At 36.1% G+C, this 23,512-nt stretch overlaps 1 protein-coding gene across 1 annotated transcript in view; it reads right to left on the minus strand.

The window, feature by feature from the left end:
• Positions 1 to 12,814: 12,814 nt before the first annotated feature.
• PTPRN2 (protein tyrosine phosphatase receptor type N2) overlaps positions 12,815 to 23,512 on the minus strand; it is a 666,056-nt gene continuing 655,358 nt past the window's right edge. Inside the window, exons 22-23 of the mRNA XM_063301899.1 lie at positions 21,635 to 21,708; positions 12,815 to 14,542 (exon numbers count right to left, since the gene is read on the minus strand). Coding sequence (XP_063157969.1) covers positions 14,471 to 14,542; positions 21,635 to 21,708 — 146 coding nt within the window. The 3' untranslated portion in view covers positions 12,815 to 14,470. The remainder of the gene's footprint in view (positions 14,543 to 21,634; positions 21,709 to 23,512) is intronic.

Here is a 23,512-nt window from a genome sequence, read left to right on the forward strand (position 1 = left end):
GGCTTATGATGGCTGTCTTGTTAAATATTCTGATTGGGTGCCTGTTCACTGGCAAATTGTTTCCTGGTTACATTTCTGCCTAGGGAGTCCTGAGCCTCATGCTTTCTTTTACCATGCTCCCCCCGCCCCCTCCTGTCAGCTTTTGCTGTGAGACTTGGCTCCTGCAGCCTTCCTTCTTCCATGGCAATTTTGCCAAATATTCAAAATCATTGGGCTTTCCAACAAGAGTCACCCTACCTTTGTGAGAGAAATCAGGTGTGTGTATTGACTAGGGGCAGCTGGGAAAATGAGACGCATTCCATTTTTATCACTTTTGTTTGCACGAATGTACACATATTTATGATATTTGAAACATGCAACCTAGGGAAGAAGGCTGGTACAACTCACAGCACTAGTCTAATGGGATGCTCAAATAATAATTACTCTTGAGTAAGAGAGCACATCTGATTTTCCAAAAGGTTTCTGGTGCCCAAACTAGCTGATAATTCTGCTCATGTTCTGAATCAGCTGTTCTGAAAGTCTCTGAAACTTGAACTTCGTGTATTCTTGTGGACCTTTCGTGATCTGTTCAATTTTGAACAATGCACAACTCTGGGGTTGGTGTGAAAGATTTGCAAATTACACTCTTGACATCTTGGAGCCCAATGAATATAGCATCATAGCATCATTTTCAGACTGATGTTTGTTCAGCCAGATCAGTTCTACCATACTACAACCAAGCTACCCAGCTGTTTCTTTCTTGGACTGTTCTCCTTGGTCTCTCTGGAAATGAATGATGGACTAGATGGAACCTCAGTCTGAACTAGCAAGACAATTACTACATTCCTTTTTTTTAAAAATAAATAGTCTCTATTAAATTATTTACACAAATAATACCAACATAAAATGACAAATCAACAATAAACATAAAATGCAAAAACAAGAGAAAGAAAAAAGGAAAGGAGAAAGAAGAAAGGGAAGAAGAGGTTTAAAAGAAAGGAAATGGATTCCCAACTCCCTAAGTAATACGATTTTATACCTTAACTAAATAATTTCTTTTCACAATTCACTAATTTGGTTACAATAATTCCACAGTTCTATTGAGATTATATAAGTCAAATACATAATATTTACATCTTGTAGTATATTCATATGTTTACCCATTTACGTTAATTTTTGGGTCGATTCTACATAGTTGAAGAAGAGGGTCCAGTCATTTTGAAAATCTTCCACATTTTTACCATTTAGCTGGTCCGTAAGTTTTGCTATCTGCGCCAGATCCAGGGATTTAAATGTCCATTCTTCCACTGAGGGGGTCAGTTCTTCCTTCCACTTTGATGCATACGTAATTCTAGCTGCGGTGATCAAATATCGTAAAAGTTTTCCATGTTCATGTTCCAAATCCTTGTCCATGATGCCCAATAAATAGAATTCCGGTGTTCTATTAATTTCTTTAGTCATCATTTTACAAATTATATTGTGTATAGATGTCCAATTTTTTTTCGTCGTCTTACAAGTCCACCACATATGATAAAACGTTCCTGTTTCTTTTTTACACTTCCAGCAGACATTTGAAGTATTCTGAAACATTTTGGATATTTTGTCCGGAGTAATGTACCACATGTACATCATTTTGTAAAAAATTTCTTTTAAATTATAATTTAAAGTAAATTTCAGCCCTTTGGTCCACATTCTTTCCCAAACATCATAGTCAATGTGATGTCCAAGATTTCTCTCCCATTTAATCATACATTGTTTAATTTGTACATTTGCCATTCTTATTTGTAATAACATTTTATATATTTTGGAAATCATGTGGTCATTGTTGGCATAAACTAAATTATCCCACCAGGTTAAATCTTTTGTGAATTTGTAACTTTGGGCATCAATTTTAAATTGTTCCTTTAATTGAAAATACAAAAACCATTGGCATGGATGTCCTTCATTTTCCAATTCATCTCTTCTTTTCATTTTATATATAGCCCCTTCAAATTTTATTAGGTCCAAATATCTTAGCCATTTGCAAATTCCTGTTTTTTCTCTCCTACTATACGCTTCTTGCAGGGAAATCCATAATGGTAGAGTGGGTGTTAGAGTAGATTTATATTTTCCCCAAATTCTAAGAAGGGACTTTCTAATACAATGATTATTAAATACTTTATTTACTTTCAATTTGTTATACCACAGGAATCCATGCCAACCAAATTTCAGGTCGTGGCCTTCTAGATTTAATAATCTATAATTTTGTAGAGTATTCCACTCTTTTACCCATAATAATCCACATGCTTCATAATATAATTTAAAATCTGGAAGACCCCAGCCTCCTCGTTCTTTAGCATCCTGCATTAATTTAAGTCTAATCCTTGGTCTTTTCCTTTGCCAAATGAACTTTGATAGGTCTTTTTACCATAATTTAAAAGTTTTGTCAGTTAATAATATTGGAATATTTTGAAATAAAAATAACATCCTTGGCAAGATATTCATTTTGATTACAGAGATTCGCCCCATAAGTGATAAATTTAGTTTTTCCCACTTCCCTAAGTCTTGTTGAATTTCCTTCCATATTTTTGCATAGTTGTTTTGGTATAGATCGTTAGTTTTAGCTGTAATCTCTATCCCTAAATATCTGACTTTTTTAACACTAGAGAATCCTGATTTATTTTCTAATATATTCTGAATATTTTGTGACGTATTTAAGTTTATCATTTTCGTTTTTTGTTTAGTTATTTTGAAACCAGTTAATTCTCCATATTCTTGTAGTGTTTCTAGTAAGTAGTCAAGAGATGTTAGTGGATTTTGTAGGGTAACAACTAAATCATCTGCGAACGCTCTTAATTTATATATTTCTTGTTTTACCTTTATTCCCTCAATCTGATTTTCCTGTCTAATATTCTCTGTTAAGACTTCCAAAACCAATATGAATAGTAAGGGGGAGAATGGACAACCCTGCCTGGTACCTTTTTCTATTATGCATTCTTGTGTTGTATCTTCATTTATCACAATTTTGGCTTTTTGGAATGTATGGATTGCTTTGACTGCCTTTATAAATGTGTCGCCAAAATCCATAAATTCCAAGGTTTTAAGCATAAAATTCCAGTTTAAATTGTCAAAGGCTTTTTCTGCATCTAAAAAGAGTAGCATAATCTGTTTTTCATTATGAATTTGGGCATACTCTATTATATTTATGATAGTCCTTATGTTATCTTTTGTGTGTCTTTGGGGTAGGAATCCACTTTGGTCATGATCAATTATTTCTTGTAATATAATTTTTAATCTTTCAGTTAGAATTAATGTAAATATTTTGTAGTCATTATTCAGTAGCGAAATAGGCCTATAATTTCTACATAGTGTCGGATCCTGTTTCTCTTTCAGAATTAATATAATATTCGCCTCAGACCAAGATTGAGGTATTGAATTTCCTGATACAATCATATTCAATAAATCCTTAAATGGTAGTAGTATTTGATCTTGGAAATATTTATAGTATCCTGCAGAAAACCATCTGGTCCTGGGGCTTTGCCTGTTTTCAGTTTTCTAATAGCATCTATAATTTCCTGTTGTAATGGGGTTGTTAATTGTTGCTTTTTGATCTTTAGTTAGTTTCTTTAAATTGTGTTTTGGCGAATAGTTTTCAATTTTGTCAATTGATATTTCTTGTTTCTTATATAAATTTGTAAAAAAGTTATAAAATGCCTTAATTTTTTCATTGTCAACTAATTCTTCCCCATTTTCTCCAATTTTGGTAATGTTTTTTTTTTCCTTATCTTTTCTTAATTTATATGCCAACCATTAACCCGCTTTATTAGCATGTTCAAAGTTTCCTTGTTTCCTTTCAACTTCATCTGTTGTAAATATTTTAAATTGTTGTTGCAAAATTTTTATTTGGCGATTTATTTCCTCATCAGATGGCTTTAATTGGAGCTCTTTTTCTTTTAACTTAATTTGATCTAAAATTATTTGAGTTTTTTGTTGTGCTTTCCTTTTCAAACACCTATTTGATACATAAAGAACCCTCTCATATAGGCCTTACTAGTATCCCACACAGTACCAATACTTACTTCTTTATTTAGATTCCATTCAAAGAATTCCTTTAGTTTCTTTTTGCAATCTTCTACAAATTCTTTATTTCTCAGCAAAGTTTCATTTAATCTCCACCTATAATTCTTTGGGTGGAGTTTTATGCTCAATTGAATCGGGTTATGGTCTGAGAAGGATCTGGGGAGGGTTGTTACATCAGAGATTTTATTTGCCAGATTTTTAGATAGCCATATCATATCAATCCTGGAGAACGATTTGAATCTATCTGAGTAGAAGGTATAATCTCTGGCCAAGCCATTCTTATGTCTCCAGGCATCTACAATAGTCAAATTTTCTGTCATATCAAAAGAAGACTGAGGTAATTTTCCTTGATTTTTTAAAATTTGTTGTTCAGACTTTCTATCAATGATAGGTAAAGTAACCTCATTCCAATCTCCCATCATAATCCAATTATTATAGGGTAGTTCAGAAAGTACATTAAGTAAACTTCGATAAAAAAATTTCTGATTATCATTCGGGGCATATACTCCAACCACTAATACTTTAAGGCTTGGCAGTTCCACTTCTATTATTATATATCTTCCATTTTTGTCAGCACTTATCAATTTAGAGTTTAAATGAGACTTTGCATATATTACAATTCCATTTGTTTTTTTTCACTTGCTGCTATAAATTCATTTCCTAATTTCTTGTTTATCAAATATTTATCATCTTTTTTAGCAATGTGCGTTTCCTGAAGACATATAATATCTTGTTTCAATTTATATAAATAATGAAAAACTTTTTTCCTTTTAACTGGGGAGTTGACTCCATTTATGTTCCAGGAGAGGCATTTTAGTTCATTCATTCGAGAGAAGTATTGTAAACTCTTTAGAGCTAGAAGCTAATTCTTCTACACTGGGGTCTTCAGAATCTAGACACTTTCCTTTACTTTCAAATCTGTCACTCTCCTCTGCATCTGTTTCCAGATCTTTCTTATGTTTTTTAAGAAATTCCTGCTCTTTTGAGATAGTATTCAATTTGTATCTTCGTTGTTTAAACATAACATTAACTCCCTCCAGAATTTCCCATCTGAAGGGAATTTTATTTCTTTTTAAGACATCAATAAGAAAAAAGTATTCTCTTCTCTTTTTAAGTATTTTCAGTGGTATGTCCTTCAATATCATGATTTCCTCTCCTTCAATGTTAATTTTTTTACCATAAGAGGCCTGTATTATCAATTCTTTTGTCCTCTTTCTTGCAAATTCAATTATGTCTCTTGGTTTCCTATGAACCTTTGCATATTTCGAGTTAACTCTATATATTTTTTCTATATTTTCTTCTAATTTTTCTTCATCCCAGTCAATTAAATTGGCAAGCATCTGAATCACTATTTCTTTAATTTCTGGCTCTTTTTTTTCTGGTACTCCTCTAAGCCTAATACAGTATTCTTTTTCTTTTAACTCTAACACAGTTAAACGGTCTAATTCAGTGTCCTTTTCCCATTCTAATTTCTCCACTCTTTCTTTTACTTCTTGGATATCTGATTTTATTATTTTGTCCATTGTCTCTAACTTATGGTCTAATCTGTTCTCAAAGCCATCAATTTTCTCTTCCAATAAATGAGTTAAATTTTCAGTGATGTTTTGAATTGTTTTCTGTGTAAAGTCTTCAAACATGGCTTTCAACCATTCACCTTCCCCCGCTTCTGAGCCTCTCCTAATCTGTCTTCTTGTATTCATTTTGTTTTGTAAATATCCTTAATTTTTTAGCTTATCTTAACTATTAATCCTAACACACTATTTGTTTATATGTTACAATATACAATATCTATTTCTACTTCTACAGTACAAAATACGTTTAAGTATTTATATAAAGCTATAGTACATTACAATATGGCGTGATGAATTAATTAAATAAATCAGTTTTCCCCTTATCGCAGCAAGGACTTATAATAAAGATTTTTCCCCCCAATCGTAAAGTTTTTTTCCCCCCCTACTTAGGAAGTTCCTTCTTTTTTCTTTATTTAGTCAGTAATTATTGTTCCTTTCATCGAAGTGAAGGGGGCAGCAGAATTGCCTAGAAAGCTAGGCTACTCACGCAGGCTCTACAGTTCTTGCTTCCTGGCTTCCCGGCTGCTCTTTTACGGCGAAAGTGAAAGTGACAAGAAGAAAGTCAAAGCTTCCGCTGCCGCTCCAAAGCCGCTGAAGCTCTTCGTCAGCAGAGCTCTTCTTCCAGTGCTGCCTCCGTGGTTTGCCCGTCTCTCCGACTCCGCAAAGCCACCTTCGTCCTGCGTTGTAGATGAGAATATTCTCGAGCTCTCACATCGCTCGTCCTGCCGCCATACTCCTTCACCCCCCCTCCGACAATTACTACATTCCTGATGGTTGTATAACCCATGAAAGTATCCCTATTTCACCTCTTCCCTGTCAAACAATAAAATCATTGAAATTACTAAGTATAAATTGTAATTAACATTAATAGAGTATTAAAGAGAAAGGAATATTCTAAGTTATCTAAACAATAGAATGCCAATAATTTTAATACTGTACAAATATAATTGTGTTAAAATGGTAGAATGTATTAAGATTTACAACAGCGTACAGTAATAAAACAAGGGGGGGAAAACCTGTCCGTTCTACCATAGGAATTACACTAATGCCCCTGTTGCTGCAGCTGGAATCTCAACCCGTGGGTGCTGCTATCTTTATAAGGGGTTCTTCAAATGTCTATGGATGAAAATAAAGCCGGCTACACCACAGAGCATAGAATCCTTCAATCTGGCAGATCTTAATAGCAGGTTCTCCTCTTCCTCCTTCACATGGATTCTCTGGAACAACCACTGCATTGAATTTTTAGGATATGAAATATTCACTCATGAATATTTAGGGTATGGACTACTCAGTGTATAGTAGTTAAAAGGTCTTTCCCTTGACTTTAATCACAGGTTATATGTTTGTGGTTGAGCATATGCTTTCAGACACCTGGGAGTTGAAATTTCCTTATATGCAAGCTTAATAAAAAAAAAGCATTGAAATAGGGCTACATTGAATTCTCTTGTGTTGATTTTTGATCTAAACAAGTCATAGACAATTTTTCCAGTAGGCATTTAAACTGAGCACAGTTTCAGCCTGGTTCTGATGTCTTTTCATCTTTTCCTTCTCCACTCCTGCTGTTTCTTCCCTGCAAATAATCAGTCATACAAGCAATCTCATCTGCTTAGAATCCATGCAGAGAAGGATAAACAGCACACCAGGATGTGATCAATCAGATTTGGCTCCATGATTACCTCATTGTAGGCAAATGAAGGCAATGTGAATGCATTAAACTGAAAAACCATCCAAAAGGAGAGCAATCTTTGGAAATTGGTTCAAGTGGTTTTGGCTTGGTTCTAGTTAAAAAATAAAGCTGTGTTCCCATGTGATTGTTTTCCTTAGTTACTCCTTGAGTTGTGGAAGCTGAGTATACTGTACAACTCGCAGTATGGAGAATTACAGGTTTCTTCCACCTCCCTTCATGTTACCTGCAGCAGTTATAACAAGCATAGCAGTACCACTATTGTTTATCAGCTTGTAAAAGCATCCTGCTAAAATCAGGCCTAAGGCCTATTTCAGCCTTCTGTTATCACAGTGGTCAACGTAAGCCAACATGTAGAATATGAATGTAGTGCTGCTAGATTCATATTCATACTGTTCTCCTTCAGCTAGCTTTGAAAGGGACATAGACATTGATTTTGGCACTTGTGCGTTGACTGTAACTAGTAGTCTTGCATCGCTTTATCCTCCATGAATGCATCTGAACTCTTTAAAAAGCTATTCATGTGAGTGACCATTGCTACATCTTGTACCAACTTCCATGGCTTAATTGTATGTTATGAAGAGGTACTTCCTTTGACCGATCCCAATCTTATACCATTCATCTTCGCTGGATGAGTCACATGGTCCAGAAGGCAGAAAAACATCATCCTATCATTTTATTTCATCTCATAGATAATGCCGCCTTTAACTCACTTGATTTTCTAAATTTAAATACCTGATTTTGTAACCAGGGGCAATATTTTACAAAACAGGTGCACTGCAAACTCTTATGCAAGTGAAGAACATTCCTCAGTTTAAGTGGATAGGAATCCTAATCATAGCTAGCTTGAAGCAGAAGCAATGTCAGGCTAGAGATTAGGGATTTATTGATGATACTTCTCTCCACCTCAATCCTTAGCAGACTCTAGCTGGTATTTCTAGCTAAGCTAAAGAACCTTAGCTATTATGTGGACAGGGAATACTGTATGCAGCCAAGTTTAGGCAGGCTTGCTGCTTTGAACTATGTTTGAGAAAGGATAATCTAACACATTCTACCAAATAAATAGCAGAAGAACCAAGCTGTGCTCTCTAGGAAATTGTTAGAAATTTATCCACCGCCCAGAGTCATCACTGAACAAGATTGGGCAGTGGATAAATTTAATAAATAAATAGAAAATAGAAATAAGGATGTGTGTGTATATGCAAATGGTGATAGTCAAAATGTATTAATAAAGGAGCCAGTGCAATCTTTATTGTAAAGAAAGTGCTTCTAAACATGCTGATGCTGAAATACTCCCCTTTATTGAGCATTATGGAGTTTCAAACCGGCTGCTTATCCATATCATTACAACACTATGCCACTGGCAATTCTAGCAGGTAGATACTTGAAAATCTTACACAAATTGTGTCTTTCCCCTTGTGGTCAGAGTTTGAGTCAGTGGAACATGCATTGCTCCTTTTATTGAGAAATGAAATCTATCTATGTCACATATATTAGCAAGAATAAACTGGGGAATGCCAATCACATGACAGTGTTTGATTGACTCTTTAGAAATGCACCAATCTACTTATATAACTTTTAACAGTGAAAGCCCACGGTAATTGATAGGCCCAGTATGTCAGAGAAATGTTTACATTTTAGGTCTTGTAATGGAAGATCATACGTCATATGCATGTAATGTGTTAAACGTTAAATTTTTGTGATTTCTGCAGAAATGACTGTACAAATCTGATGATGATGTTCTTATCAACAATATACATGTGCAACATTAAACATCCTTAAGGGAAGTGATTTTTGTACTAATCTCACTTTGCACAGGATGAGACTGATCTTCACATGTCAAGGATGTAAGTTCCCATTGACTTTATAAGTTAAAATAATAGTTGGGATCGGCTGCCAGGCTGTTGAAAGAACTGACAAATATTTGGTTAAAGATTTGATTGTAAGTATACTGTCTGGAGTTGCTGGACAGTGTATAAAACTATGACATAAATAAATGAAATCTTGAAATAGAAAATTAAAGAGATGCCCAGACGTTAGTAATATGGCTATAGAAATCAAAAGTGCAGTGCTAATGTCCCATATGGCACCTTCTAAATCAGCATCACTATGAACATTAAACCACAGAAGACAAGCACTAGGCAGAACATGGCTGTATTCAGAATGTCAGATATTACCATTAGAGACCCACTCTTATTCTTCTTCTAAATATCACTGAATTTGTCTTCCTTGAGCACAGTGCACTACGAAAGACTGTCATTACATAAAATCTCTTCTCAAATGCCAGTATTTCCAAAACGTAAACATACTAAACATCCTTATAATGTTGTAAGGTCCAGTGAGTGAGCAAGGCAGAAGCATTCCTCTGCTACTAACAACTGGTCACAAATCTTCATTATTAGCTTGTTCAGCACCAACTGATATATGGATCAAGCAATGGCACATTAACTAACCAGGCTACATGATAAAGAAACCCTCATTTTGAGGCTGTTGTTGATCTGTGCCCACTTCAGACTGTATGGCAAGAGAATTATTTTTATGCTCGCAGCTGTAAGAGCTTGCTGCAGATAGGAAATATAAATAAATACTGGGAAAGGGTCTTAGTCTCCAAGTATTTCTCTGACAACCTAGTTTTTATGCTGCGGGAGCATTGCTTTGAAATCAATCTTAATGCAATTAATGATGTAATTTTTTATCAGTATCTTTGCTGACATAGGAAGAGATGTATCCTCCTGCTGGATCACATGAGTCATAAGGACTTGTTTCACCCAATTGTTATTGCTTAGTTCTAAGTTTCCCTTCTTGTTTACTTGCTTATAGCACAACAACAGTGTAAAGGAAAATGGCCACAGTCCTTAATCCTAGCACATGCACCTCTTGGACAGCACAGAAAGATAAAGAAAAGTATGAGATAACAACACCCACTGTTAGCAACAGAACAAGATGAAGGAAGGAAATAGCTGAGAAGGCAAGGGGACTTTTCTGAAAAATAAGAGTTGAGAGCCTTCAGGTATAAGCAGATTTTGAGGATCCATTTGATTAGCTTCAAGCCATTGCCTGGATGACACCAGTACTTTTCCTCCATTGCAATTTTTACAAGACTTCACAATGATTATAAGTTTGTTTTGAGGGAATTTTTCTTCCCTGGAGGTAGAACAAAATACTGTGTGTCTCTGTGGGTGTATGGATTTATTCATCAACCAACCTGAACTTGAGAAACTGGCAAATACCATAAACAGCATGCAGATGACCATAAATGTAATCTGCTAAAAAGGATTGCTATCATGAACCCAACTGACTGAAACCCAAGAATTGTGCTTGGTGGATCCTACTCATTGTTACATAATCTTCTCTTAGCATAGATCAGCCTTTCCCAAGGTGAGGATGTCCATGGCCCTGCCAAGTGGGAAGTGTTCTAATGCATCAGGAGGGCCTAATGTTGGAAAGGCTGGGATAAACAACCAAGATTTAGGGCAAAATGTGCCATCCTTTTAATGAGATGAAGTATGTTAGGCTTTGTTACAGTTTTTACTTAGTCATTAAGTTTACACGAAGTTTAATGCTGCAATCCTACACTCATCTGGGAGTAAGTACTGCTGAACTCTATGGGGCTTATTTCCAAGTAGGCATATACAATAGAGAAACTTACTGCACATGAAGGAAAAAACTTTCAAATACCAAATTAAATTGTAGCTTTCAATCTAATTTACCAAAAGGCTGAAGAAACTCATTGTTTAAAAAGTGAATTATCACAATGATTTTCCCAAGAGTTCCCTAAACACACAAGCAAAATATAATTTAAAAGGGCAGCTATTTAACTGCTTTTATATTATTGAGTCTGTAACCAAATTCATCAAAAACCTGTGCTTTCTACTCCAACAGGTTTTATTCTTTTTATAAAAAAAATAATCTATCCCAGTAATTATGTATGGCTCTTTTATATTAATATTATGCTTGATTAATAAAGCACACACTCACAAATTAAAGATAATATTGCTGTCATTTCTCCGTGGGATGTGAAAGCAGAGGTTTATGCATGCATTTGAGGAAAGATGTGCAATCAACATTTCCCCTCAGAGTTTTAATAACTATGATGGCAGGAGGAAGGGAGGAATACACTTCAGATAATTCAAGCTAGCTCTGAACCAGTTGTAGCTTAGGCTCTCTGAACTTATCCTTTAGAAAGATGAGTAATAAGTGTAAAATCTCTCCTAACAATTGCAAGAGAAAAGTGTATGTGTTCTCAACTTTTATTAGTGACATCTGCAAGAATGCCAAACCTGTGAACCAGGGAGCTGTTTAAATGACATGCTAAAATATCCCCTCAACTAGCATTTCTTCATCTGTCACAAAACTTGCTTAGTATCTGCATGCATGAGTGAGAAAATGTGCATATGGATATTAAAGCAGGTTCCATATTCATGTAATCCAACCTACTTGTAGTATAGTGTCTCACTCTGACAGCCTATTTATTACACCAAATCCATTGGCTGTCCTTCTTCTTTGAGAGCTATTTAAATCTTCAAACCCTTGTTTGAATACTGGTTTCACCTACTTCAAGCAAAAAGCTTTTCTTTGTGTGTTTTGTCTTTGTATGTTATTGTATTTTGTAAGCGAGTTCGAACAGGCTTTTGCCTTAAAAGGAAGGAATGGTTAAAATAATTATTTATTCAGGAACTGCATGGGTTGTAATGTTGGACAGGTAGCCCAGTAATGCCAGTCACCTGTCATTTGTCAACTTGCGGGTATGGTAACGGGCTGGGTTGAGTCCACTATTGTTGCTAGAGGACTAGTCACTTCACCAGAGTGGCTGATTTGAACTTTATGGGCAAATTCAAATGGTAGAACCTTCTAGGTAATGAGAACAGTGAGAAACAGGGAAAGAAAAACTGGAAAAAATCTGGTCTATCAAGATTTTGTGTTTTCCATGGGAAACCAGCCTTGCAGACTGGATAGGCTTCCTTTCAAATGCAGACTGAAACAATGACTATACGATTGGGATTCTAAGCAATTAAACATTGTCCTGGATCTCCTGAATGTAGACCATCTGAACGTGCCCTAAATTATTTCCTTTTAGGCTAATACAATATTCCCAAGAACACTGTAATAATGAAGAACTGTATGCGATGCTTGCCCCTTCAGAATGTTCATGTTCATTTTGATGTAGATGTTAATCTACGAGGAATCCGTAGTATATTGTTTAACTCCAGTAAGCCTGATATAAATTCTGGCAGATACCGCTGCAGTTGATATTTTTTCTTCCCCAATTCCTATTCTTTACCTGTTCAGAATAAATTATCAAATGAAAAGACATTGTTTCTTTTTTTTTCTTTTACTTATTTCTAGACTACTTGTAAAATGTTGATATTATCATGTGATTAAATGTACAGGAATTATATACAAAGAGGATAAAGGAGTCCACTTTAACTATTTTGCAAGACTAGTAATGAAATGTGCAAACCAAGCATTTTATATATGTCACGAACAAGGTGCAGAAATATACATGGCAGTTAATACATCCGAAGCTTTTTGAAACAATTCTTTAATTACTAGAAGGTTGCATTTAAGCTTACACTGAACAGTAGAGACAGTGGGTTGAACACTCCACTTGCTGCTGCTACAGGTCTCCCATGGGTTTCATTGGAGCTTGCAAGGGCAAAGAGAGAAGAAATCATAGCAGTGCTTGGTGAATACTTGTAAGCCCCAGTGAAACTGTTGGATGGATTGTGCCCAAGAATTGCAACATATAATTTAATTCACAAATTGCTGTGATTTTCCTGGAAATGTACAGACACACACTTTGGAATGAAATTCACAACAAATGCCAGAAGCCTTAAAACAAATAATAATAGCTAGCACACTATACAGTAATTGAAGTGTATTTTTCTTTAGTTTACACTTCAGATAAATGAAGACATGTCCCATCAACTTGTTTCCATCCTCTTGAATCAACAAATGCTACGCACATGGAAATCTTTTTGCACATATTTCTGCATGTGCAAAGGACCAATTAGGAGAGGAGCCTAAATGTTCCCTTTGTAAGTATGTTTCACAGAGAGTTATCAGACTATTTTACAGACAATGGCAGCAGTCCTGAAATCATTCACTTGCAAGTAATATAAGTGATAAAGAATTGAAATTGGAAGGGAAGGCAAATAATATCAGGTTTAAATTATTCTGCAAATTCAGGAATATATCAAAGAATTTGCCATAGTTTAGAATAACAATGCCAGCAATTCAAATCAGATAAGAAGCTACTAGAAGAATCTCTTTTCAGATCTTTAAAAACAGTGTACATATTTGATTGTTTAAAAAGATAACGTTAAGTTATAAAAATAGAAAGAAAATCAGCTTTCAACAAGCTGTCAGCAGAGGGCTTTTAAAAATCTGTTGAGGTTAAATTATTCTGCCTCCCTTCTTCCCATTAGGGCAGCAACGCACAATAAAAGTTTGTTGTGCTTTTTGGAAATTCGGGCTCCTGCTAACACAACCAACATCTCCCCCATAGTTGCTATAATCATGCAAGCCCTGAACTTAGAGCTTAAGATTTGCTTCTATTCATTACAGAAAGTTGAAAAGTGAAAAAAAAAACAACCTGAAAAACATCAGCTTGCCAAGACACAGCATGAAAGGCATAGTTTCATTATATACGAAATCGGACTTGTGTTTATGAAAATGTGGGGCACTGTATGGTGGGCTTGCTTGGCCTTTGTAAGAACAATCTCAATGCTTAAAAAAAAAAATTAGCCCCCCCCCCTTATACAGTTTTGGAAAAGTTGCAAAAAATGTAAGAGAACGCTATGTTGCCAGAGATACACTGAATGCACTGCTTATCTACAACAGTGTGTATTTTCTATTAACAAGGTGTGCATGTGCTTTCCGAGTGTGAAATTTAGGACTCCACCGATGTAAAAGCAGTAGAGGGATTGTTCTTGTCACTCAAGGTCTCGGCGTATTATTATTTCTGGAAATCACAACAAGAACAATATACCCATCTTGGTGGAACTTAAATTGGCAATAGAAATTTGTAAAGAACCAATCCATATGTGGTTACAACAGCAGACAAACAATTAAGAGCAGGTCACGTTTCCAGCAACGTTCACCGGGACCAAGAATAATGAAACAGAGGGACCACCCTGCCACACGGGGAACCTCCGATCAAGAGACAACAGGCTGCTCACTGTGGAAGTGCTTTGAGTATCGCGTTCACTTCTTCTGCAACTGCCGTCAGGGCAAACTCGAACTGTTCCTGTGGACAGAACATTCAGAGTTTTATATTCTGCAGCATTTCTAGAAATCCTTGTGAAAAAACATTCAGGACATGGCAGTACAGAACAATTAAAAAAAAAGTTAGGGTTAGATTAGTGAGGTAATCTTCCATATTGCTTGACTGTTGCTACAAAGAGCAACCTTAATTGGAAATAATTTAAAGACATCATTTAATACTGCAAGTTATTAGCTTATGTGAAAGGCTTGTGAGCAATAAATAATAAATGAAAATCCTGTCAGGATGAAGTGGGTAATTGAACAGCGAGTGTCAAGTCTGTTTTTTCCTAGATCTCTCTATGATGCATATTTATTGATTTTAACACCTGAATCCTTAGCTTTGGACTCCCAGTTTCTTCCCATGCAGATATAGATAACCTGCAATCTTGGCTTAAATAGTGGCACTATTTTATTTTATCATGTGTTTCTGACTATAAATTATTCAGAAGGATTTCAAAGGACTGGAATCTTTTCCGTTCTTAATTTTATTGTGTAACTCCCGGAATTGCACTTATACATTCAATTTCATGAGGTATCTGGATTTATTGCTAGGGTAAAAAAAGATGGAATTAATATGTGGTTTAGCCAATGTGTTAACCAGCCGTGTTCTTGGGCCACCTTCAAAGTATCTAATATGTTGTTTATTATGGTACAGCATTTTGATTCTGTCTTGTGAAAAATGATCAAACCCACTGTATCTAAACTTTTGAAACTTTACAACTTTTTTTTAACTTAGTGGAATATATTGAGTGGGCATATAAATTCTCTAGAGATCCACAGGACCACAGGAAAAAATATATTCTCACACTCTTCCAATCTACTGTCACAACTCTATTTCTGAAATGTAGAATTCTTCCCTGGCAGGGAACACACAGTCCTGCACTTATTTATCTGAAACCTGGCAGGCTTATTCCAGTCAGAAATGTTTGAAAATGTTTATGTGAAAGCAAAATAGACACAATTACTTGATAAAAAAAAACAAGTTAGTAAATATAAATAAAAATAAATTTAAGATTTCTCAAAATGAAGTTTTAAATTCAGACTGAAATCAAATTGGATTACTGGCACATTGCCAAATTCTTATACTTTGGTAAGCTTTTGTTAATAACAAAATTAAAATGGATTAAAGGAAGGTTGAAGAAATCTTCGTTTGTTTTTTTTTAACAACAGAAAATAGCTTCCCAAAGTCCTATACAAGTGAATGGCTATAGAAATTGAATAAATAAATAAATAAAAAATAAATAAATACATTTTGATGGAAATTACACCCACTAATTAACTTGTTGATATAATCCATTATTGTTACGCCATCTTTTCTGTACATCTGACTGGTAATGATTTCTTTTTATACATGTCAGTATCATAAAGAGTTTTGGTCATGGGCATGGTAACTATTCGAATAGGAAAGACAGGACCACACCAATGGGTACTCAGGGTACACATTTAATTATTCCTGCTTCCACACTGCATAGAACCCTGGTCAGTAATGTGGTGCAGCAGAACTGTAGCATCATAAACTCAGCAAGTGGTTGTTGGTCCGGCTTTTGAGGTGGTACTGGTAGTGATTTATTACACGCCATCAAATCGCTGTCAACTTTTAGCAACCACATAGATTCTCTCCAGGAGGATCTGTCTCCAACCTAGTCCTTCAGGTCTTCCAGCTGTGTCCCCACTGCTGCTACAATTAAGTCCATCCACATTGCTGCTAGTTGTCCTCTTCTTCTCCTTCCTTCCACCTTTCCCAGCATTAGAGCCTGCTCCAGAGGGCTAGCTATGTGTTTGGGCCTGGTCATTTGTGCCCTGAGTGGGAACTCTGGGTTGATTTGTTTGACAATCCAATTGTTTGTTTTCCTGGCTATCCATGGTATTCTTGGAGTTTTCTCCAACACCAATGTTCAAAAGCATCAATACTTCTTCTATGCTCCTTCTTCGAAGTCCAACTTTAACTTCCATAGACTGTCACAGGGAAAACCATTGCATGCAGAATTCCCATTTTGTAAGTATAGATACTTCCTGGCATCTGAATGTCTTCTGAAAGGCCTTCATGGCTCCTCTACCAAGTGCTAGTTTGTGGTGTATTTCTTAATTGTAGGTTCCTTTACTATTGATAATTGATCTTAAAAGGCAGAAGCTACTCACTACTTCAGTATTTTCATTGTTAATTCTAAGGCTGGTTGCTATATCTGTTGCCCTTAGTTTGGTCTTCTTTATATTTAATCTTAGACCCATTTTTTCACTGTGCTCCTTGACTTTCATTACTAGAGCCTGCAGAGCTCATTTGCATTTTCAACTATCAGAGTAGTGTCATCAGCATAGCACAGGTTGTTGGTATTTCTTCCTCCATTTTTAAAACCACACTTATCTTCTTCCAATCCAGCTTCCTTCAATATATATTTTACATAAACTTGAATAAATAAGGGGAGAGAACACAGCTCTTCTTCACTTGGAGCCAGTTTGTTTCACCATGTTCTGTCAGCACTGTGGCTTTCTAACCCACGTATATGTTTTTTCATGAGGACAATGAGAAGTTCTGGGATTTCCTTTTTTCTAAGCATATTTCACAGCTTGACATGCTCACCACTATACCAGTCACTTTCTCTCAGCCCAGCTCGGTGCAATGTAGACTAGCCTCCTTGTGGTGCACCCTGGGCAACGTGACTTGTCACGGCTAAATAGTCTGCACATCTGGCTGCTGGACCTCACAAGGATTTCCCAGCAAGAAAAAAAGCAGCATAACACCAAACTGCTATGCCATACCATTAAAAAAAAAAAGCTTGACATGACTGACATAATCAAACGCCTTTCTGTAATCAAGGAAGCACGTAGTGACTTCTTTCTGGTATTCATTGGCTTTCTCAATTATCCAGCATACATCCGCGATAATGTCTCATGTTCCATGGCCTTTTCTAAAGGAAGTTTGAACATCTGGCATCTCCCTCTCCATGTAGGGCTCTAATCTGTATTGGATAATCATAAGCATTATTTTGTTTGTGTGTGAAATTAAGGATATTGTATGATAGTTTGCACACACTGTTAAGTCTCCTTTCTTTGGTATTAGTATGTAGATTAGCCTTTTCCAATCTGTTCTCCATGTTATTCTCCAGATTTGCTGGCATAGCTTGGTTTGAATCTTTACTGATTCTTCTTCTGTAACTTGCCTTATTTCTGTAGATACTCCTGTAGATACTCCATCAATTCCTGTAGCCTACCAACTTGGTAATGAGCAGAGTGCTGTTCTAACTTCATTTTCCAGTACTAGAGCTTCTTATAAGTAGGGAATATCTTTTAAGATATCTTGGATGTTGATAACTCTACTGTACAATATTTCAGCAAACTCCTTTCATCTTCATTTTATCTCCTTTGAATTAGTTATTATCTGTCCATTGGTGTCCTTTAGCATACCAATTTGAGGGTGGGACCCACTTCTGAATTCAGAGACCTTTTGGAAGACTTTCCTTGTTTTTCCTTCTCTATTTCTATCTTCAGTGTCTTTACAGATGTGGTTGTAATACTGCTTCTTGTCTCTTTTAACAGCTCTCAGAAATTCTTTGCTAAGTTCCTTCCTAAGATCTTTGTCTGCCTTGGCTATGGCTTCTCTTTTCTTCTTGGCAATTTCCACTGTTTGTTCTGACATTCAGATTGCTTTCTTCTGATTCTCGACCTTTGGCTGACTCTTTTCATATTCGTCCTTAACAGCTTTTTAAGTTCATTCCACAGTTCCTCTGGTTTCCTATCCATGAGGTTCAGGTCTTCAAAGTGATTCCCTATGTTCTCCTTGAAAATGGTGGGTACATGCTCAAGACCATATTGTGAAAACTGGTTGGCTTTCTTTTCTTCTTTAGCTTACTTTGGAGCTTGCATGTGAGCAGTTTATGATCTGTTTCACAGTTGGCCCCTGGTCACATTTTGATTATAACAGTTCTTTCAACCGCTTGTACCAATAATACAGTCAATTTAATTTTTGTGTACTCTATTTGGTGATGTCCATGTATATAAGTGTCATTCTGGTTGTTGGAAGAATGTGTTAGCAATTAAAAAATAATTGGGTTGGCAGAAATTGATAAGTTTTTGCCCGCTTCATTTGCATTTCCTAGGCCATACAGGCCAAGTACATTTTCCTCCTTAATATTTCCAAGTGTGGCATTCCATTTTCCAATGGAAACTGGCATGTTCAGTAGATTTCTGATTGAACTTGACCATTAAACTCATCAACCTCCTCTTCTTCTGCATTAGTGGCTGAAGCATAAACCTAGATAATCATCATATTAAAGGATTGTCCACTAAGCCTAATTGATATTACGCTGTCAGTGATTGCATTGTACTGTTCTTGCTATATCCTTCCTAACTATGAATGCAACTCCATTCCTTCTTTGTTTTTCATGTCCTGAGTAGTAAACAGTATGATCTTCTCACAGCAAATGTCCAATTCCAGTCCATCTCAATTTGCTGCTGCCTAAGATGTCAATATGCAGCTGATGACAAGATCAGCAACTAGACACCCCGAAGGCTTTAATCTAGCTGTGACATAAACACCATTATAACTCTTAAAGGTCTTCAATTCTTCCTCAGCAATATGTTCAGTCCCACCTGACCTGCAGGGCTCATCATCTGGCACTATATTGTCAATCATTTTATATTTTCTACCCATGTGGTCTCCTAGGCAAAATGCAGGAGTGGTTTATATTGCCTTCTCCTATGCAGTATGAAATGGTGCCTTTGCCATTATCACTAAAGAGATAATCTGCCTCTAGCATCTTCCTATATTGCTGCTGCCCAATATAAGGGCCGGCTTGCTTTAGCTGGGATGGGCTTCATGCCTTGGGTGACCCTGATGGGATTATATACTCTTGGCATGCACTCCCAGCGTTCTTCACTCGTCCTTCCCAGGAGCAACCATCCCCACCTCCCATAATGAGGCAATACAGCAGGATTTGGGAGGGAGTAGTAATGGAAGGTGTTCATTTCAGGACTGGATTAGAAGGGAATCTGACCATCCTCTGTCACCCACCACTGCCTAATTGTTTGCCATTTGGAGCTTACAAAAGTCTGGAGAGAGAAAAGCTGCAATTCAGCAGGAGAGTCATGCTGTTTAGCAATGCACCAGCTGAGCTTGTTGTAGTCTCTCCTGAACTTCATTCATTCCCCAGAGACATACTTGGAGATATAGCTGGTGGTAACAACATTCATTTGCAACCAACTTTGCTAAATGCCACTGAAGAATGGGTATTTGTCTAAAAAGAAAAAAGGACATTCCCTCGTATTCTGGATGGGATTGGACTAGACCTTACCCCACCATTCCTACTCCCAACTAACATAGCTGGCTTCTTTAGAAAGGAAAGAGGCTCCTTTTTCAAAAAAGTAATTATCTGTCACAATGAGAGATAGGCTGTTTAACTAAACACCAACCAAATTTGTTCCAATTTGAGACTGGGCTCTCTATCCAAATCATCTACATTTTTGAGAAAACAGAAGAGAAATATTTCCCTTTCTGACACTAGCTAAGAGGCTAGAGAGCCCCTGAGATTGTCATTTCCTGAATTCTATACTTGCCCCATGTCATTATTGCTAGCTGCCTTATGGGAAGATCCTAGAACTTGCTTGGTTTCTGTTTATTGTATTTTTGTGTACAATTATTTATACTGCTTGTAAGCTATATGGGAAAATGACTAACCCTAAAAAATGTAATATAAATAATTGTACCTAATTTACTAAATAATGCACAAATATATAAATAACTTGAATTCCCATCCTTTATTTTTCTCTACAGGACTCCAGAGGCAGGAAAGGGAGAAGAAGAAGCTGGGAAAAAAGGCAAACAAAGCAAATAAAAATAGCAGTGAACTTCCTGCTGCAGCACTGGAGTAAGGAGGATGAAAAGAAGGGTGGGGGGGAGGTTGGAATTAAATTTTATTGTATTTTTTTCTGCGTGGAAGGGAAAGTGAGTGTGTAGAATTGTCTGTTCTGGTGGGAACATATTTGGCCTTAAATATTACCAAAAGTTTGGAGAAGGTGAGAATCAAAATGAGAAAACTAATTTATTGTAAAGAGGACCTGTTGGTCTGGAAGGTATAATTCATTTAATTGCATGTGTCACTGTGGAAGAATGAAGGAGTCAAGTCAGGTACTTTGTTTAAAAGCAATCTATAAGAAACTAGACTTGTAACAATCACTATTTTTTCTCTATATGTGAAATAACTGAGTGGAAAGGAAGATGAGGTGGGTGATACATTCTACCCAACACTTTTTCTTAGTGAACGACCTATAAATGTTTCATACTGCACATATCATGAATATATTCTGTCTCTAAAAATGAAAACCTAGTAGTGATGCAACATTTTTTAAAAAATACATTCATTTTCTATTATTGTTAGTCTTGTAAATGATTTTTATAGTCTGGAAAAATGAATGTAATGATTTGAAAATGATAGCTGTATTTTAGTAAATTATTTTTATACCTTTGGTATAATTTATTTATTATTTTTATCTGGCCTGGTAAAATTCCTGTTAGTCCAATGGCCAGAACCATGGTCAACACAGTGTAAATCACCAGGTGAGATTATAAGCACAGTAAATTCAAACTATGAGAGTCTGTTTTGATTTAAGCATTCTGTACAATGAAAGTTCTGGATTCCATGGGTCAGAGCTGCTTCTGTGGTTTAGTATTTTTATCATGGCGATTTTATGGATGTTTACTTTTTAAAGGTAACTTATTGGAACACATATTTCTTTGACCTATTCTAGCGTACTCATGTTCTAGTGCTTTCTTCAAACTTTTACCAAATATTCTTGACCAATGATCCTTTTCCAATATAGCTCACGGAGACAGTTTCTGAATATATTTGAGAGAAATAACCCTATTCCTGAAGATTTGTTTTAGGCATCGTTTTATTTACTAATCTAAAGATGGATTTGATTCCACACTAACAACAGTAAGAATTTTACCAAAACCAACGGAAGGGTTCATGTGCATTATAAAAAATCTTACGTATGTCTAGCTATGATGCTTATCCCCAAATAGAAATATTTAGAACTGGCATATTGGTATTTAAAACCTAAGTGGCTTCATCGTCTGTACCTTTGTCTGGACCATTCCAGGTCTCTGATCTCTCAAATGCTCCAGAGTTGCAGCAATATCAATTTCTTTAGCACCTGCAAAGTATGAAAAAAACAGAAATATCAACTGGGCTGTGTTTAAAGCAATGATTGTGCATGCTGCATCTGTCCATCTTTTACTCTTGGATTCCCTTTGGGCTTATAGCCCAGTTAAATATTATACAGTCATCCCAGCAAGCTTGGCAGGCTCCCAAAATTGACATTCAGAAGGAAAGGGAGTGGGAAGAGAAAATCCAAGGGTGGCTTTTATTAGCACTAGCTGTATTTTAAACAATAAATATACTAGAAAAATAATTCTTAAAAGGAATCTCTTTAATTATTGCTGTATAGCAGCAAATATATATGTGTTAGCATTAAAAAAAAACAGGGTTTCAAACCAGTTTGCAAGATGTTTTCATTTTCATACTTGATATAATATACAGTATGTATGATTTACTAATATCTGGTTTTCATTTCACTGACATTCATAAATTGGGGTGATTCTTTAGTGGCTATCCTTAGTGTTCTTGTTTAATTTCCATGTGAATCGGAACTGAACATGTGAAGGAGACATTCAAAAAGATTCTGTCAGAAATATTTCATTACTTTCTTCATGAAGCGAATAACCACATATTAAACAAAAAATCTACTTTTGAAAAACAATTGTTCAGGACTGTGATGGGGAAAGCAAGAATAGAGGACAACAATCACACTCACAAACCCTATAAAGTCAGCCTAACCTAGCTAGTTATGTATTATTTCCCTGACTCGCAAATGTGATTTCAGAACAAATACAAATTACAGACGAATGAGAGAGAGTATCTTTGGACAGTGGCTTACAGGTTGATGAGATGACACACAGACATTCAACTTGATGGCATTCCCAGATCATTGAAAGCCAGCCTCTTAATAAAGACTAATGTTGCTTTGTCCAATTCCAAAATTTCTGAGATCAGTGGACAAGCTGGGTGTCATAAAATTACCTTGAACCCGCTTTCTTATACTTGAATAAACCAATTCTGATTCAAACAGATGTGCAGAAGAGCTTAAGATCTGGATGAGCATGAGCAAGAGATTGAGCTTATTCAGGTCTCTCAGAATGGATTCAACTTAGATGTTTTAGGGAGCACCAGGTGGTTATCCTATTCATTTATTTATTTATCTATCAACTTTGTCACCGCCCATCTCCTCCCACCAGAGGGACTCTGGGCGGTTTACTTCAAGGTACATATGTGGCTGGCAGGAGGGACATCAACATTTGTTAGGGGAGGCCATAAACATTATTCTGAATGAATCACTACATTGTTGTTAGCAATATGAAAATTGAATAGGAGAGAGTTTTGTAGAGCTAGTATAGAGAGTATGTTGAAACTGGATCACTAAGAAGTGGATTCAGTCACCTGAACTCTACCACAACATTCACCTTTATAGAGAAAACAATCCAAAGGGGAAGAAAAAGTCTGCCGCAGAGGATTGCTTCCAAAGCACTAGCCACTCATACTAATCAGGGTAAAATGACAGTCAACTTCAGAGCACATATGTAAGGTGGTTGCAGGGCTGGTGTTTTCCCCTCCCAAGTTGTGGGTATTAGTGGGAACAAGAGGTTCCAATCCAGCTTCCATCTATACTAGTGTGTAAAACAATGCTTCCTAGACAGAAATTCTTTTTCACCTAGGGAATGGAAGGTCAACAATATTCTACTAACTTTAATAACTTCCTACATACCATCTTAAACCTTTTCAAAGTAATATATATAAATATGATTAACATAAGCCTAATTCACCATTAAAAATTGAGTATAATTATTGAAAATATAAACGTGTGTGTGGGTGCACGCATGTACAAACACAGGAAACATCTG

The sequence above is a fragment of the Candoia aspera genome, chromosome 4 (assembly GCF_035149785.1).
Source record: "Candoia aspera isolate rCanAsp1 chromosome 4, rCanAsp1.hap2, whole genome shotgun sequence".
In the NCBI taxonomy this organism is placed as follows: Eukaryota; Metazoa; Chordata; class Lepidosauria; order Squamata; family Boidae; genus Candoia; species Candoia aspera.